Genomic DNA, 18,513 nt, shown 5'->3' on the forward strand with positions numbered 1-18,513 from the left:
TTAAAATTTAGCTTTAAAAAATGCTTTTTTGGGAACTGGGCCTCACAGGACATTTATTTTGGAGGAAGTGATACGCTTTAACTGCTGCCATGTGACAAAAGTGATCCCAGAATGCTGTAAGGGAGTGTGTTCCAGGATTCCAAGGAGGCTAATGGAATGCTACCCTTTATTATGAGAGGGATTGAACATAAAAGTAAGGATGTTATGCATCAGTTACACAGGGCATTGGTGAGACCATATTTCGAATATTGTGCGCAGTTTTGGTCTCCTTATTTAAGGAAGGATTGTAACTGTGTTGGAAGTGGTTCAGTGGAGGTTTACTAGATTGATATCTAGAATGAGTGGGTTGGCTTATGAGGAAAGGTTAGACAGACTGGGCTTGTTTTCACTGGCGTTTAGGAGAATGAGGGGTGACTTGATTGAAGTATATAAGATCCTGAATGGTCTTGACAAGGTGGAAATGATGTTTTCTCTTGTGGATGAGTCCAGAAATAGGAGGCACTATTTTAAAATTTGGGGTTGCCCCTTTAGGACAGAGATGAGGAGAATATTTTTCTCACAGAGGGTTGTGCAATTTTGGAACTCTCTGCATTGGAAGGCGATGGAGGCGGAGTCACTGAATATTTTTAAGGCGGAGGTAGATAGATTCTTGTTAGGAAAGGGGATCAAAGGTTATCGTGGGTAGATGGCAATGTGGAATTCACATCACAACACAAACAGATTAGCCAAGATCTTAATGAATGGTGGAGCAGGCTTGAGGGGCCGAATGGCCTACTTCTGCTCCTATTTCATGTGTCCGTATTTTGGCACAGTAACGGGGCAAACTTCATTATTTGAAGAATTATCAATGGAGCTGGACATTGTGCAAACAGTGTAATGGCACAGCTGATGGTAAATGCCGAGCTGCTCAAATCCCAGAAGGAAACTTAAAACAGTTGCCACAACTGTTTTGCAATTTGTATTTTATTTTGAAAGGTATGCCTTGAATTCAGTAGTAATAAGTCCACTGAGGCTTATTGGTTAAAACTAAATTAAACATTTATTAATAGAAAAAAAATCTTAAGCACATACATAGGTCTACAAATTACTACTATAATAACTCCTAACCTCCCTTAATTAATCTGACTTCCAGTTACACCTCTGTTAAGGTAACAGTAAAACAAAATAGATTTCAACAGACCCAGGCAAAGCGCACAATACCCTGGACAGTGATATTCAAAGTAAGTTTTCTTAGCTTTGGTTCCTCTAGACAGCAGCTAGATGCAGCAGCTGGAGGCTTTTCATACTTGTGTTAGATCTTAGAATGCCTTCCTCCTTACACATAACCTCATCTCCCTTATATATGTTGCTCCCTTTTTAATATAAATTACATTGTTCCAATATGTCTTTGTGACTTTACATTTTCCATACAATAAATCTTTCATAGTACTCATATTATCAGTAACCTGTGGGAAAAATAAATACACTGTTTGACTTAGCTTCATATGGCTAGGTGTAACATCTCATCATCTCTTGGAAATTCAAACTAATCTAATTTATCTAAAAATGCAAATACTCCTCACATCACACACTCTAAAACATCAGCCATGTTTACGCATTTAGCATTTCAAACCTTGCTTCCTTTTTGATAACTCAAAAGATTCAGACTAGCTGCCTCTAATTCAATCAAATCCCCCCAAACTAGTAAATGGAATTAGGTAGGTAGGTCAGATGTTTCTCACGTGTCGGTACAGACTCGATAGGCTGAAGGGCCTCTTCTGCACTGAGATTCTGTGACAAACACACATTCACACAGAGCAACTAATCCAAACCCCACTATTAACCTACCTTTACAATAAATCACAATAATATGAAAATTATTATATTTTTATGACACAGTTTTGCTTCTGACATTATGATAGAATAGCTGAAGATTGTTGGGGCGAGGCTTCTGCCCTGAAGAGCTCCTTCATCAATGTCCTGGCATCAGCATAATTAGTCTCCGACAACCACAATTACTTTCCTTTGTGTGAGTCTAACTGCTGGAGAATTTCTCCCCACACCACCCCTCCCCTGGCACCCAATGATTTCAGTTTTACTAGGTCTCGTTGGTGTCACACTCAGTGGAATGCTGCTTTGATATTATATCAAGGGCAGTCACTCTTACCTCACCTGTTTGACAAGGTAAACAGCATAAACTTTCGATTACTGACAAATATTCTAGTTAGGACTCATTATAAAACCAAATCTATTTTCCAAAAATTTAAACCAATGTTAATTTGTACTGAGTTTTTTCTTGCATATCAAAATGAATTGTTAGTGATAGAAGTGTCTTGGAAAGATGTTATTATCTGCAGCAAACGTTATTAAAAGCACAGATTTACTGACTGTTGGCATGTGGAGTAGAGTGATGAAAGAGTGCAATTGAAGCTAATTGAATTAGAAATTTTAAAACTACTAATCAGTTTACATCTCAGGATAACCTAAACTGACTCCAGTGTGTACTATCTATAAGATGCTCAGCAGCAACTCACCAAGACTTCTTCAACAGCACCTTCCAAACCTGCTGGAAGGACAAGAGCAGATAGCACATGGAAAGACCATCAACTGCAGGTTTCCTCCATGTTACTCACCACCCTGGCTTGAATTATATTGGCCTCCCTTCACTGGTTGCCAGGGCAAAATAAAATCCAGGAACCCCCCCCAAATAGCAATGTGGGTGTACCTACACCACATGGACTGCAACGATTCAAGGAGGTGGTTCACCACCACCTTCTCAAGGGCAATTAGGGATGGATAATAAGTGGTCTTGCTAGTGAAGCTCACGTCCTAAGAATAAAAAACATAGACTACAAAGTCCCTGTTTTGATTCTTAATCTGTGCCAAGTAATCTGATCTGAAAAAGAATTTACAGTAGCACCATTGCTAAAGATCCAACACTGCTAGGCTTGCAATGAGAAAATCAGCCAGGGTTCCCAATGCTGGCTGGTTTTCAATAAAATTAAGCTGTATAGTTTCTTTCTTCCTTTCTTATTTGTTCTTAGGATTTGGGTACTGCAGGAAAAATCAACATTTAGTGCCCATCCTTCTTACTCCCAGAGGTGGTAGTGGACTTTCTCCTTTAATTGCATGTTGCATGCAGTCCAACAGGTCACTTCAGAGGGCAATTGAGAATCTAAGGCACCATGGAGCTGGATTCACATATAGGTTCAAAATAGTAACACAGGAACAGGAGTAGGCAATATAGCCCCTTGAGCATGTTCCGCCATTCAACGTAATCATGACTGATCTGTGACCGAACTCCTTATACCAGCCTTTTTCCCCACATCTCAACACTTTTAGTTAACAAATTAAAATCAATTATTGATTTAGCAGCAATTGCTGCTTAAAGAGAAGAGCTCTAAACTTCTGCCAGCCTGTAGGTGTATAAATGCGTTTCTGAAAGGTCTGGTTCTAATTTTTAGGCCATGAACCCTTGGCCTAGACTCCACAAATAGCAGAAAGAGTTTCTGTCTACCCTATCTGTCTTCATCAATTTCTTGAAAATTTCAACCAATTTGCCCTTTAACCTTCTAAATTCCATGGAATAGTTGGTGTAGTCTCTCCTGAACCTGTGGGGTCCAGCTACCATTCTGTTAAGTCTACAGTGCACCCCTTCCTAATGTCTGGTGCCCAGAACAGCTTACAATACTCCATGTGGTCTAAGCAGGGCATTGTATAGCTGACACATGACTTCTACTATCTTGGTTTCTAATTCTCTAAGTATCATGGCCAACATTCCATTATATATTTCATATATAATATAAAATAAAAACTGAAAATATTCAGTAGATCAGGCAGCATCTGTGGAGATGGGGAGGGGGGGGGGGGGGGGGAGAAGAGAGGGAGAGGGGGGATGGGGAGAGGGGGGAACACACACTAATGTTTCATCTGACTGATCTGAGTATTTCCTTTATTTTCTGTTTTTATTCCAGATTTCCAGCATCGGCAGTATTTTGCTTTTGTATCAGCATTTCTCTAGCTTTTTGATTATTTTCTGTACCTATTTATGACATTTTAATGATCTCTGTATCTTGACCTCCTAGCCTCTTAGGGCTTCCACTGTTTTTATAGCTTTTCACCATTTTGAAACCTATTCTACCCTTTTCAGGTCCAAAGTGAATGACTTCACATTTACCAATACCGAAATCCATTTGCCACAGCTTTGTCCATTCACTTAATCTATTAATACTTTGTAATTTTATAAGTCCAACCGCACTCCTTACAATGCCACTTATCTGTTATCGGCAAACTTTGATATGTGGCCAGTCAGCCAATTTTCTAACCAGTTCAATAATTTATCTTAATTTCCAATTCAGCTAACAATCCCTTATGAGGAACTTTATCAAGTGGCTCCTGGAAGTCCATATAAATAATATCCATAGACACTCTTATATCCACTATTCGTCACCTCTTCAATTCAATTGGGTTCATCAGGCATGATATATCTTTTACAAATCCATGTTGGTTTTCTCCAATCAGCTGAAAATTTCAAAGCGTTTTGTCACTATTTTGAAACTTGAGATGTTAAGCTAACTGGTTGATAATTCCCTGGCTCCCTTCCCTCATCTTTCTTAAATATCGAAGTGATCTGTGCAAGTTTAGATCATAAGACGTAGGAGCAGAAGTAGGCCATTCGGCCCATCGATTCTGGTCCCCCCATTGAATGAGATCATGGCTAACCTAATAATCCTCAACTCCACTTTCTTGCCTTTTCCCCCATAACCCTTGATTCCCTTACTGATTAAAAATTTGTCTATCTCAGCCTTGAATATGCTTAATAACCAAGCCTCTACAGCCCTCCGCAGTAAAGAATTCCACAGATTCACTACCCTCAGAGAAGAAGTTCTTCCTCATCTCTGTGTTAAATGGGCATCCCCTTACTCTGAGATTATGCCCTCTGGTCCAAAACTCTCCCACAAGGGGAAGCAACCTCTCAGCATCTATCCTGTCAAGAATCTTATCTGTTTCAATAAGGTCGCCTCTCATTCTTCTAAACTCCAATGAGTACAGGCCCAACCTACTCAACCTCTCCTCGTAAGAAAATCCCTCCGTACCCAGCATCAACCTAGTGAACCTTCTCTGGACTGCCTCCTATGTCAGTATATCTTTCCTTAGATAAGGGGGCCAAAACTGTTCACAGTATTCTAGGTGTGATTTAACTAGTGCCTTGTATAGTTTTAGCAAGACTTCCCTATTTTTATACTCCATTCCCTTTGAAATAAAGGCCAACATTCTATTTGCCTTCCCTAATACCTGCTGAACTTATATGCTAGCTTTTTGGGATTCATGCACGAGGACCCCCAAATCCCTCTGTGCTGTAGCTTTCTGCAATCTTTCTCCATTTAAATAATATTCAGCTCCTCTATTCTTCCTGTCAAAGTGCATAACCTCATATTTTCCCACATTATATTCCACCTACCAAGGTTTTGTCCATTCACTTAACCTGTATGTATCCCTCTATAGATTCTGTGCAATCCTCGCAACTTGCCTTCTCACCTATTTTTGGGTCATTCGCAAACTTGGTGATTGTACATTCACTTCCCTCATCCAAGTGATTAATATATATTGTAAATAATTGTGGCCCCAGCACTGATCCCTGTGGCACTCCACTAGTTATATCTAGCCATCCTGAAAATGACCCCGTTATCCCAACTTTCTGTCTTCTATTAGTTAGCCAATCCTCTAACCGTGTTAATATACTACTCTCAACACCATGGGCTCTTATTAAGTAGCCTTATGTGTGGTACCTTATCAAACGCATTTTGGAAATCCAAATATATAACCATCTACTGGTTTCCCTTTATCTATCATGCTTGTTACCTCCTCAAAGAATTCTAATAAATTTTTCAGGCATGATTTCCCCTTCATGAAAACATGCTGACTCTGCTTGATTATATTATCTATTTCTAAATGCTCTGCTATCACATCCTTTATAATAGATGTTAACATTTTCCCAATGACAGATGTTAAGCTAACTGACCTATGGTTACCTGTTTTTTGTCTCCCTCCCTTTTTGAATAAGGGTGTTACATTGACAGTTTTCCAATCCTCTGGGACTTTTTCAGAATCTTAGGATTCTTGGAAGATTACTACCAGTGCATCCACTATCTCCGCAGCTACCATCAAGTCCAGGGGACTTATTGGTCCCATTAGGTTCCCTAGCAATTTTTTCTCTAGTGATAGTTATTGTATTTATTTCTGCCCCATCTTTTGTCCCTTGATTTAGTATTTTTGGAATGCTATTAATGTCTTCTACCATGAAGACTGATGCAATGTATTTATTCAACACCTTTGCCATTTCCTGGTTCATTATTATTTCCCCAGCCTCATTCTCTAAGGGGCCTATTCTCACTTTGGCCTCTCTCTACTTTTGTGTATATTTAAAGCTCTTACTGTCCGTTTTTATACTACTTGCTAGTTTACCCTCAAAGTTTATTTTCTCCCTCTTTATTTTTTTGGTCATCTTTTGTTGATTTTTAAAACCTTCTGAAACCTCTGACTTATCACTAATCTTTGCCAAAGTATGTTTTTTTTTCAATTTGATACTATCCTTAACTTCCTTAAATTCTACCAAGTTGTGGTCAGTGTTTCCTAGGGGATTTTTTACTCTGAGATCATTTATTAAAACTGCCTCATTACACATTACCAGATCCAAAATAGCCTGATCACTGGTTGGATCCACAGCATATTGTTCTCGGAAGCTGTCCCAAATACACCCTATGAATTCTTGCTCGTGGCTACCTCTGCCAATTTGATTTTCCTAATCTACATGAAGATAAAAGTCACCCATGATTAACGTACTGCCTTTTTTACATGCCCTCATTATCTCCTGATTTATTCTCTGTCCTACTCTAACAATATAGCTACTGTTAAGGGGACTATTGACTACTCCCACCAGTGTCTTCTTCCCCTTGTTATTTCTTGCCTCCACCCATTTGGATTCTACATCTTCCGATCCAAGGTCATTTCTTGCTATCGTACTTGTTCCATTTTGTATTAACAAAGCTACCCCACCCACCCTTTCCTTCTTGCCTGTTGTTTCGAAAAGTCACATACCCCTGAATATTTAGTTTCCAACTTTGATCTCCTTGTAACTATGTCTCCGTAATGGCTATAAGATCATACCCATTAACTTCTATTTGCGCCATTAATTCATTTATTTTGTTCAGAATACTATGTGCATTTAAGTAAAGAGCTATTAATTTTGCCTTTTTACCATTGTTTCCCCCTTTGCTGCTGTTTTTTTACGTTTGTACACTCTGTCTCTTCCTGTCACACTCTGGGCATTATTACCTAAATAGCTGCCCTGCAATGCTGCCATATCCTTTCGCTTTGTAAGGTATCCCCACTCCAGAACCCTTTCCCAAGCCAAAGAAATGATTCCCGAATCAAGAGAACTTCAGGAGATTATAATTAGGGCATCTGCAATGTTCTCACCATCTGTCCTTGGGGATCTGTCACTCCGAAGTGCCTTTGTATTTTGTGTTAATTTTGGTGAGTCCTTGACCCTGATTCAGTATTTGTTTCCTTGGGACGTCTGGCATGCTAACCTCTTACCCTACTGCTAATACAGACACCGACTACACAAGATTACAGACCAAGTTCGGCAGGCTTTTTTTTCCTTTAAAGTATATTAATGAACCAGTCAGGTTTCTCAGACAATCTGACAGCTTTGCGTTCACTTTTACTAAATGGTTGTTTTTAATATCCAGAGCTTTTTTTAATAAACGGATTTCAAATTCCCAAACAGCTAAGGTGGGATTTGAGCTCATTATGTTCTCTGGATTATTGGTCCAATCCTCTAGATTACTAATCCAGCAACATAACTACCAAACTGTTATACCCCATCAATCTCTAAACCCCATTTTCTGGTGTGGACACAACTGTCAACTAAACTACAGCTATGGATTTTTTAAAAATATGATTATTGCCAGCAGTTTTGAAAAAGGATTGGGTGTAGTGGAGATTATATTTATGCTTTTGCTACTTTTGAGCTTTGTTAAAAAAACTCCTTAAATTTTGTACAATTAGGTAAATAAACAAAGAAATAACCGCTATCAGCAGAATTAGGGGTCACAAGTCTGAGGATACGGGGTGGGCTATTTAGGACTGAGATGAGGAGAAATTTCTTCACCCACTGAGCGGTGAGCCTGTGGAATTCACTACCACATAAAGTAGTTGAGGCCAAAACATTGTATGTTTTCAAGGAGTTAGATATAACTCTTGGGGCGAAAGGGATCAAAGGATATGGGGGGAGAGCGGAGGCAGGCTATTGAGTTGGATGATCAGCCATGATCATAATGAATGGCGAAGCAGGCTCGAAGGGCTGAATGGCCTACTCCAGCTTTTATTTTCTATGTTTCTAAATTACTAAAGGAAATTATGCAAGGCATCACATGCTGTGGCACCCTCTGGGGGGTTGTTAATGAATCAAGAAAACCCTCAGCAACATTTTTGAACAATACCCTGAAGCTGCCACAATTTATAGAACAAGCTGAATTTCAAAATGTCAGGCATTGTGTATCAGTTTTAAAAAGTATTTAAATTGGCAAACCATAAAACTTTGAAATCTGTACTGTTAGATATTTCTGGTATTATTTTATCACAAACTAGAACCATCATAAACATTTCAGAAATGGAAAAAAACTTGGAATATTAAATTAAAACAAAAGCAAAGTTACAGTAGTTTCATGCAGAGTAAAATCATACCTTTACAAATGGGGCTGCCCATTTGCTCACACCACCTGGGCATCTAAGGATATGATTCAGAAGAAAGAGGTGGTCAGCAGTGGAGCCAACTCTGTGTAACACTGCAACCTAAAAGGATTCATTATTATTAACTAACAAATAGATTTATAATACACAAATAGATTTATAATACACAAGGTAAGATAAAGTGATTTCTATAGCTATCACTTTGCCTCACTGCTAAGATGAAAATATGTCATAAAAAAGTAACTTTTCTAATTACTTATACTGGTGAAACAGATTTTAACTGTTTCCAGAATCGATTCTGGGCCTCAGACTTTAACCTCATACAGTAATGATTTGGATGAAGGAATAGAGAATCGTATATCCAAGTTTGTACATGACACTACATTAGGAGGTATAGTCAGTTGTGTGGATGGAAGGGGGAATTTATCAAGGGGCAGAAACAGACTAAATGAGTCATCAAAACTATGGCAGATGAAATTCAGTGAGATAAGGAGCTGTGGGAGAGCAATGGGACTTAGGTGTCTATGTGTATAGATCACTGAAATCTAGAGCTTAGGAACAGAGATTTATAAAAAAATGTTGATGGAATGTTGCTCTTTATTGTAAGGAAGCTAGAATATAAAAGTGAGGAAATGATGCCTCAGCTGTAGAGTTCTGGTCAAACCTCATTGGAAATACTACATTCAAATTTGGGCACCGAACATCAAGGAAGATATAAGCAAAAAGATAAAAGCAAAATACTGCAAATGCTGGAAATCTGAAACAAAAACAAAAATTGCTGGAAAAACTCAGCATCTGTGGAAAGGCAGAGTTAATGTTTCAAGTCGGTATGACTCTTCTTCAGAACTAGAGGAGTAAAAATGTGGTGAAATATATACTGTTGCAGGACAGAAGGCCAGTGATAGGTGGAGGCAAAGGAGAGATTGCAAAAGATGTCATAAACAAAAGGTCAAAGGGGTGTTGATGGTGGTGATACAGGCTAAAGGAGGTGCTAATGGTGACATTAAGAGTAGAAAGCAGGATGAGCAAATGACAGATGGCCCTAGTGGGGATTAAAAGTTGGGGATAAAACAATGAGTGCAAATAATTTTTTTTAAAAAATAATAAAAATAGGTGAGGAAAAAAGTATATATATAAAAATTTAAAAATAAATATTGGAAAAAAGGGGATCAAAAAGAGGTGAGGATGGAGGAGAGAGTTCTTGATCTGAAGTTGTTGAACTTAATGTTAAGTCCAGAAGGCTATAAAGTGCCTAATCGGAAGATGAGATGCTGTTCCTCCAGTTTGCATTGAGCTTCACTGGAACATTGCAGCAGGCCAAGGATGGACATGTGGGCATGAGAGCAGGATGGTGTGTTGAAATGGCAAGCGACAGGAAGGTCTGGGTCACGCTTGAGGACAGGCCAAAGGTGCTCCTTCTCTTTAGCTCTGAAGAAGAGTCATATGGACTCGAAATATTAACTCTGTCTTTCTCTCCACAGATGCTGTTAGAACTGATGAGTTTTTCCAGCAATTTTTGTTTTTGATCAAGGAAGATATATCAACCTTGGAAGGTGCACAACACAGATTCACCAGAATGATATAATTTAACCCTATGAGGTATTGTGAGACTAGTCTGCATAAACCTATCTCATATTCTCTCAAATTTTAGAAGGTTGACGGGTGATCTAAGCTAGAAAATCATGACAGGATTTGGGTCGATTCAGAGAAACTATTACCTCTGGTGGGGAAAATTCAGATCAGGGGAGCAAATTCTTAAAATTAAGAGTGAAATCAAGAAGCTTCTTCTTCTACCCGGAGATCCAAAACTCATTGTGCTAAAAGGATGCTGGGTCAATTGAAATTTTCAAGACTGAGATAGATTTTTGTTACTTACGGATATCAAGGGTGATGGAACAAAGGCAGTTAAATAGAGTTGTAGTACAGCAATGGTCCAACTGAATTGCACACTTATGATGCTTTCAGAAGTTTTAATACTGTGGAGATAGGAATTTTTCCACTGTTGTGGTTCCAATGGAAACTGCAGTCTTGTAACACCAAAATATACATAATGGTGATGTGTTTCAACAATTAAATTATGTGAGAAATTACCGGGGACGCGATGGCATAGTGGTATTGTCACTGGACTAGTAATCAAGAGACTCAGGGTAATGCTCTGGGGACCTGGGTTCAAATTCTGCCATGGCAGATGGTGAAATCTGAATTCAATAAAAATACAAAATTAAAAGTCTAATGATGATCACGAAAGTATTGTCAATTGTAGTAAAAGCCAATCTGGTTCACTAATGTTCTTCAGAGAAGGAAATCTGCTGCCCTTACCTGGTCTGTGACTCCAGGCCCACAGCAATGTGATTGACTCTTAAATGCCCTCTGAACAAGGGCAACTAGGGATGGGCAATAAATGCTGGCCTAGCCAGCGATGCCCACATCCCATGAATGAATAAAAGACTAGCACAGGTCAAAGATGGGGATGTTAAATGTTGAGCAATGGATACAACTAGTATTATTGGTGTCTAGTGGTGACGTATGAGAACAGAACTATGAAGAAACCAAAGCACTAGATTCACCCACAACAAGACAGCTTAACTGCTTAATGGACATTTTATAACAAGGCTCAATATTGTAATTCCATACCAATTTCTGTAGCCAGAGAAGAATGTCACTGTGGAATTGACTATCTTCATTTGTTCTTCGGGTAAAACTAAACAGTACACTGATACTTTCTTTTAAAAGTTGCAGGTCTGAATGGCTGCAATCTACTTCTTGCTCATTGGTACCTAAATAACAAGAAAACTGTTAGGCCAATGTATGCTATTTGCGACAATTTAAAAAACTTAAGTACCGGTAACACAAAATTGCATTTTCACCATGTTTATTATTTCAATTTAAATTTAAAATCATACTTATAAGGGAAATTCCATCATACAACTAAAAATGGGTTATATTCTGTATTCTCTAAATTTACTGTTGCCTTAAGTATGGGTACAATTAATTATAGGTAAAACATTAAGGTTATATATATCTCGGATGGATACATGATAGAATTCCACAAAAAGATTCCTATCCAAGTTGGAACTAGTCTTTAACAGCAAGGCATCAAACTGCTAATATTAAGTGGTGCAATAATGGAATTCCCAACAAAAGTAGGGAAGAATCCTACCAACTGCTGATGGCAAGGCTGTCAATGGGATAAAGGGAGGGTGCATGAGGCCAAGAACTGAGAGTTATGGGAAGATTGTAGAGCTGGAAAAGATTACACAGATGCAGAGGGGTGAGGCCATGAAGGGATTACACATGAGGATGAGAATTTTAAATTGGCAGTAGTGGTGACCGAGAACCAACGGAGGTCAGCATGGACAGGAGTGATGGATGAGTAGGGCAGGATACAGTCAGCAGACGTTTACAGAGCATAACAGGATGAGAAAGCACTGGAATAATTAGGTCAGAGGTCACAAAGGCACAAATAAGGGTTTTAGAATAAGGCTGTCTGAGGCAGGATGAAGGCAGGTGTGCTTTGGAAGCAGAAGTAGGCACTCTGTGATAGGAAGATTATGGGCTCAGCTCAGGGCCGAATATGATGCAAATAATCTGGTTCAACCTAGGATGGACGCCAGGGCTGAGAACGGATTCAGTACCAAGGGTATAGAGTTTATGGTGGGGGGTAAAAGACAATGACCTGAATTTTCCCATTGGCGATTTAGGGGCGGGGCCTGCTCACTAAGGGGAAAATGACATCGGGAGGAACCTCAACGTCATCCCGCTCCCTTTAAATTTTTAGGAAGGCGGGCAGACAGCAAAATCAGCTGTCCGCTCACCAACCTGTCAATGGCTAATTGAGGCCGTCGAATGGCTAATTAAGATAATTAAAGACCTGCCCACCAACCTTAAGGCTGGCGGGCAGGCCAGGAGCCCCAGCGGGCTCCTGATAATACATGAAATCTCATCCACTGGTGGGATAAGGTTTCATGTCCGTTTTTAAAAAGTGTAATAAAGTTTATGTCCTTTTTATTAACATGTCCCATCTCGTGTAACATTGTCACATGAGGGGGACATGTTAATAATTTTTTAGTTTTTCTATTTTTAAAGTTTTTTGCACTGTCACAAATCTCCCTGAGACAGCACTTTGTCTCAGGGAGCAGTGCACTCTTTCGCGCGCTTTGACAGTTGGGAAATCCCTCTCCCCCCCACCCCTGCACAGGAAGCTCATAGCTTAATTGGCCTGCCCACTCAAAATGGCGGCGGAAGCTGCACGCCCACCAAGGGCAAAATTCTGCTCAATGCTTCAGTCTTCCCAATGCTTTACTGGAGAAAATTACAGCTCAGCTTAGACTGGATGTTGAACAAGCAACCTAGGTAAGAGCATCATGGGGTATAGCACAAAGACAGGTAAGTGGTGTTGAGGTACAGATCACAGAACAGGCTTGAAGAGCTAAATGATTCCTATGTTTCCATTTCTTTCATTTGGATTTTCTCATTCATTCCTTTATTTTCCTATGCTGTGATGATGTGTTTCCAGTATTTTAAAAATTGCTTCACAGGCTATGGTACCCATTAGCTGCATCTTTGTTAATATACCTTCATTCCTGACCTGTGCCTGTCCCCTTCTCCCTTTTTTCATTCTGATTAGTCCTATGAATTTGCTTCTTCAACCTGGCCATTTGGTTTTGGTGAAGGATCCAACCCCAAATCTACCTATCTTTCTGTTTCAGATGCTGCTTAACCACATTCATTTCCAGAATTTTCGCTTTTATTTCACATTTCCAGGATTTTATTCTTCTTCAGAGAATTCTTGTCTTGATGTCAAAACAATCAGACATGGTCAAAATAAAGACTGCTGTTTGTGCTTCCCAATCGGAGGAGGTGCACTTTTAAGATTTTGTGCCGATTGAAAAGCTCCTAGTGGATTAAAATCCAGTAGAAGAGTGCGCCTACTTATCACTTTAGCCTTTATTCTATTTGTTTTAAAAGGAATTTGGTAGATTGTGCCATCAAGACTTAACATATTACTAAAAAAACTGGAAATCTAGAGAAATAAAGATAGAAAATACCTGAATTACACAGCATCTGTCTTAAGTGAAAGGACCATTTAGCATTTTGGTGTAGACCCTTCACTGCACTGAAGATCTACATTCAAAATAATGAGCTATTGACTTAAGGTATACTAACGTTGTCTTTGCAGAACTGCCACTTCTCTAAATGCTGGAGAACTGTTCAACAACCTGTATATGTATGATTCCACCTGTAGGCGAGAAAGCACTGAGGTATAGGCATGCAAAGCCAATGTTTGATGTAAGTGATCAGCCTTAATATCCAAAACCCGTTGCAGCTCTCCAAGAACCAAATTGTTCATCTCCACAGTCTGAAATCGATGATAGGCTGTAACTTTTGATTGATCAGCACAAACTCCCTGTAAATTAAAAGACACAAGGTAACATTAACAATGGCGGAAGCCAGAAGGAAGGTCTAATCTTTCATACAGAAACTGTGGAATTATACAATATTGTTATGACCACAGCTGATGTTAATTGCTATGCAAACCAAATCCCAGAGGGAAACTGGACTTACAGGCCATACTTTTTTATTGTATTGTGAAAATAAATTGTCGTCGTACTGATCTCAGCAGCAAGAAATCCAGTAACACTTTTGGGATTTTAAAAATTAAAAGAAGTTTTATTAACAAGAATAAAAGAAAACTTAAGCACACAGGATTACAGTTACACATTTCCCCAAAAAGACACACTAATGGTCAGACCCACAAGTAAACACCTTCCACTCCCTTATATATAAAAGCAAAATACTACTGGTGCTGGAAATCTGAAACAAAAACAAAAATTGCTGGAAAAACTCAGCAGGTCTGACAGCATCCGTGGAGAGGAAAACAGAGTTAACGTTTCGAGTCTGTATGACTCTTCATCAGAACTAAAGAGAAATAGAAATCTGGTGAAATATACGCTGTTTAAGGGAGATGGGACAGGTGGAGCTGGATAGAGGGCCAGTGATAGGTGGAGGCAAAGGAGAGATTGCCAAAGATGTCATAAACAAAAGGTCAAACGGGTGGTGATATTAGCTAAAGGATGTGCTAATGGTGACATTAAGGGCAGAAAGCAAGATCAGCAAGTGACAGATGACCCTAGTGGGGGTGGGGTGGGGGGAAAGAATCGAAATAGGCTGAAAGGTGGAGATAAAACAATGGATAGAAATAAATTTTAAAAATAATAATAGAAATAGCTGGGAAAATAAAAAAAATATAATAATTATTAGAAAAAAAGGGATCAAAAAGAGGGTGAGGATGGAGGAGAGAGTTCATGATCTGAAGTTGTTGAACTCTGTTAAATCCGGAAGGCTGTAAAGTGCCTAATCGGAAGATGAGGTGCTGTTCCTCCAGTTTGTGCTGAGCTTCACTGGAACATTGCAGCAGGCCAAGGTTGGACACGTGGGCATGAGAGCAGGGTGGTGTGTTGAAACGGCAAGCGACAGGAAGGTCTGGGTCATGCTTGCGGACAGGCTGAAGGTGTTCCCTTATAGATGTTTAATATAAACTCCAGTAATATTACCCAATACAAACTGGTATAGCTTCAGTAAAGGCATTCCACATGACCTGCAACACTCTTCCACTCTGCTGTGAAAATCTAAACTTCAGAATAAAAATGCTTTTTGCAGCCTAAGACTTTTCTGGCTCGACTGGATGGTTGGTTCAAACTGCATCCTCTCTCAGCCCACAGCTACAGCTGCTATATCCCACAGTTTCAGCTCAACAGGCCAACAGCTACTGCCCCCCAAGCTCTCCACAGTCACTCTAAAATACCTTTTTTCCCCTTTCATCTCAGATTCCATTGTTTTCACACCTCTTTGAAACTCAGATCCTTCCAAATCTAAGATCCTTCACGTTTCCATCTTGTCTTTGCTTTCGGTTCAATAAAATATAATACCCCCCTTCTATTTACCTATGGAACTTGTGTAAGATGCAAGTAAATTTCTTGCCACCTCTGACTCCCTTTTGAGAAAAAATTTAATCCTTGGGCATGTTCATTACAAAGACCATGTGCACTATCATGGTCCCACCTTCCTTTATATTACAGACAGGAGGGTGCTCAGTTCAAACAGAGATCTTTTCCTCTCACCACACAGCGTCAGAGTTATACAGCATAGAAATAGGCCCTTCGGTCCATCGTGTCCATGCCAGCCATCAAGCACCGATCTATTCTAATCCCATTTTTCTAGCACTTGGCCCATAGCTCTGTATGTCATGGTGTTTCAAGTGCTCATCTAAATATTTCTTAAATGTTGTGAGGTTTCCTACCTCTACACCACTTCAGGTAGTGTGTTCCAGATTTCAACTACCCTCTGGCTAAAAAAAAATTTCCTCAAATCCCCTCTAAACTTTCTGCCCCTTAATTTAATTCTATGCCCTCTGGTCATTGACACCTCCACTAAGGGGAAAAGTTTCCCTATCTACCCTATCTATGCCCCTCTGCTCTAAGGAAAACAACCCTAGCCTTTCTAGGCTCTCTTCATAGCTGAAATGCTCCAGCCCAAGCAACATCCTGGTGAATCTCCTCTGCACCCTCTCCAGTGCAATCACATCCTTCCTATAGTGTGGCGACTAGAGCTGCACACAATACTCCAGCTGTGGCCTAACTAGCGTTTTATACAGCTCCAACATAACCTCCCTGCTCTTATATTCTATGCCTCGGCTAATAAAGGCAGGTATCCCATATGCCTTCTTAACCACCTTATCTAATTGTGCTGCTGCCTTCAGGGACCTATGGACATGTACACCAAGGTCCCTCTGATCCTCTATATTTCCTAGGGTCCTACCATTCACTATGCATTCCCTTGCCATGTTAGTCCTCCCAAAATGCATCACCTTACATTTCTCAGGATTAAATTCCATTTGCCACTGCTCTGCCCATTTTACCACCCCATCCATATCATCCTGTAATCTGAGACTTTCCTCCTACAACATCATCAATGTTTTCAGCATCGTAAATTCATCTAGCTGGCAGCTGCAACTGACAAAGGCTTTCGGAAAATAGTTGGTGTCTCCACAATATCCTTCCTACAACTGTATACAATAGTCTACTCCTAATTTCAAGTTCCTTTGTTTCAACTACCTGTAAATTCAATTTGAAATAATCCAAAAAACCTCCCATTGAAAATTGGCTGCTTAATTTGTACTTCTCTACCAGAAGTATTAATTTGAGTTCTTACTGTAAATGGATCATAACTCTTGAAATCTACTGTTAATTTGAATTTAAACAAACGATCAGCAGAGGATTTAACCTAAGATAAAAACAAAAAAACTGCGGATGCTGGAAATCCAAAACAAAAACAGAATTACCTGGAAAAACTCAGCAGGTCTGGCAGCATCGGCGGAGAAGAAAAGAGTTGACGTTTCGAGTCCCCATGACCCTTTGACAGAACTTGGGAGAAGAAAAGAGTTGACGTTTCGAGTCTCCATGACCCTTCGACAGAACTAGTTCTGTCGAAGGGTCATGGGGACTCGAAACTCTTTTCTTCTCCGCCGATGCTGCCAGACCTGCTGAGTTTTTCCAGGTAATTCTGTTTTTGTTTTGTAGAGGATTTAACCTTCCTGGGTAATCTTACTTTATCTTGTAGGATGAGGCTGATGAATTTGGAACTGAGTCCAATTCTGCATCATGGATCAGCTGCTTCAAAAATCACAATGCAATCAAGTACAGGTCCACATGTAGGGAGGCAAGCAACATTTTCCACCCTATCACAGACGTTCCCTTTTATTCTTTTCCTCACTCCTTCACTTGCTTAGAGCCAGTTACATCTCTAACATTTCTCAGTACTGATGAAAGGTTATCGGCCTGAAACATCAACTCGTCTCTCTATCCTCAGATACTACCAAACCGACACAGTATTTCCATTTTCAATCAACAACTGATATCAATTCAATCCTCAACTGATGTTCACATTTGTATTCCAAACAGGGAGAAAACAGTTGGTGCACGGTAAAAAGTAATAAAGTGACTTAGCGGATAGCCATGGCAATTGGGACTGCTGTTTTATCTCAGTTCTGACAAACCTATTTTTTTCTTCGTTTAAAATTCTCTAGGGACAGAAATAAAGTTGAAGTGTTTAAAAACGCTTGGCTCCATAACTGTTAACAAGAATAAATGCAAAGATTTGCATATCTCCACTCCATGGGGAGGCGGTGGCATAGTGGAATTGTCACTGGACTAGTACTGCAGAGATCCAAGGTAATGTTCTGGGCACCTGGGTTCGAATCCCAACATGGCAGATGATGAAATTTGTATCTAATAGAAGTCTGGAAATAAAAGTCTAAAGATTACCATGAAGCCATTGCCGATTGTCATAAAAACCCATCCGGTTCACTAACGTCTTTTAGGGGAGGAAATCTGCCACCCTTACCTAGTCTGGCCTACATATGACTCCAGACCTACAGCAATGTGGCTGACTCTTAAATGCCCTCTGAACAAGGGCAATTAGGAATAGACAATAAATGCTGGTCTAGCCAGTAACATCGACACCCACATCCCATGAATGAATAAAAACAAATTTGGAAATGGAAAGCAATGTCCCAATTCTTGCCATTTTTACACTGATTTACATCCATGTAAGAACTGGAATTCTTGGGTTATGGGTACTTTGTGCAGTCCAGCTTGCAAATTCCAATATAAATTTAATATAGTAGTGAATATTTTGGGCCAACAGTCTAAAAATGGAAATATATCCAATTATTTGGGTGTCAATCCAATTAACTTTAGAAATACATAAAATTCCAAA

General features: G+C 39.6%; 1 protein-coding gene across 1 annotated transcript in view; it reads right to left on the minus strand.

Annotated features, from left to right (window-relative positions):
- Nucleotides 1-18,513, minus strand: part of epg5 (ectopic P-granules autophagy protein 5 homolog (C. elegans)) — a 184,971-nt gene that overhangs the window by 150,740 nt on the left and 15,718 nt on the right. Inside the window, exons 3-5 of the mRNA XM_041187115.1 lie at nucleotides 13,903-14,143; nucleotides 11,371-11,513; nucleotides 8,731-8,838 (exon numbers count right to left, since the gene is read on the minus strand). Of these exons, the coding sequence (XP_041043049.1) occupies nucleotides 8,731-8,838; nucleotides 11,371-11,513; nucleotides 13,903-14,143 (492 nt within the window). The remainder of the gene's footprint in view (nucleotides 1-8,730; nucleotides 8,839-11,370; nucleotides 11,514-13,902; nucleotides 14,144-18,513) is intronic.

Source organism: Carcharodon carcharias, chromosome 1, assembly GCF_017639515.1.
Source record: "Carcharodon carcharias isolate sCarCar2 chromosome 1, sCarCar2.pri, whole genome shotgun sequence".
NCBI classification, from domain to species: Eukaryota; Metazoa; Chordata; class Chondrichthyes; order Lamniformes; family Lamnidae; genus Carcharodon; species Carcharodon carcharias.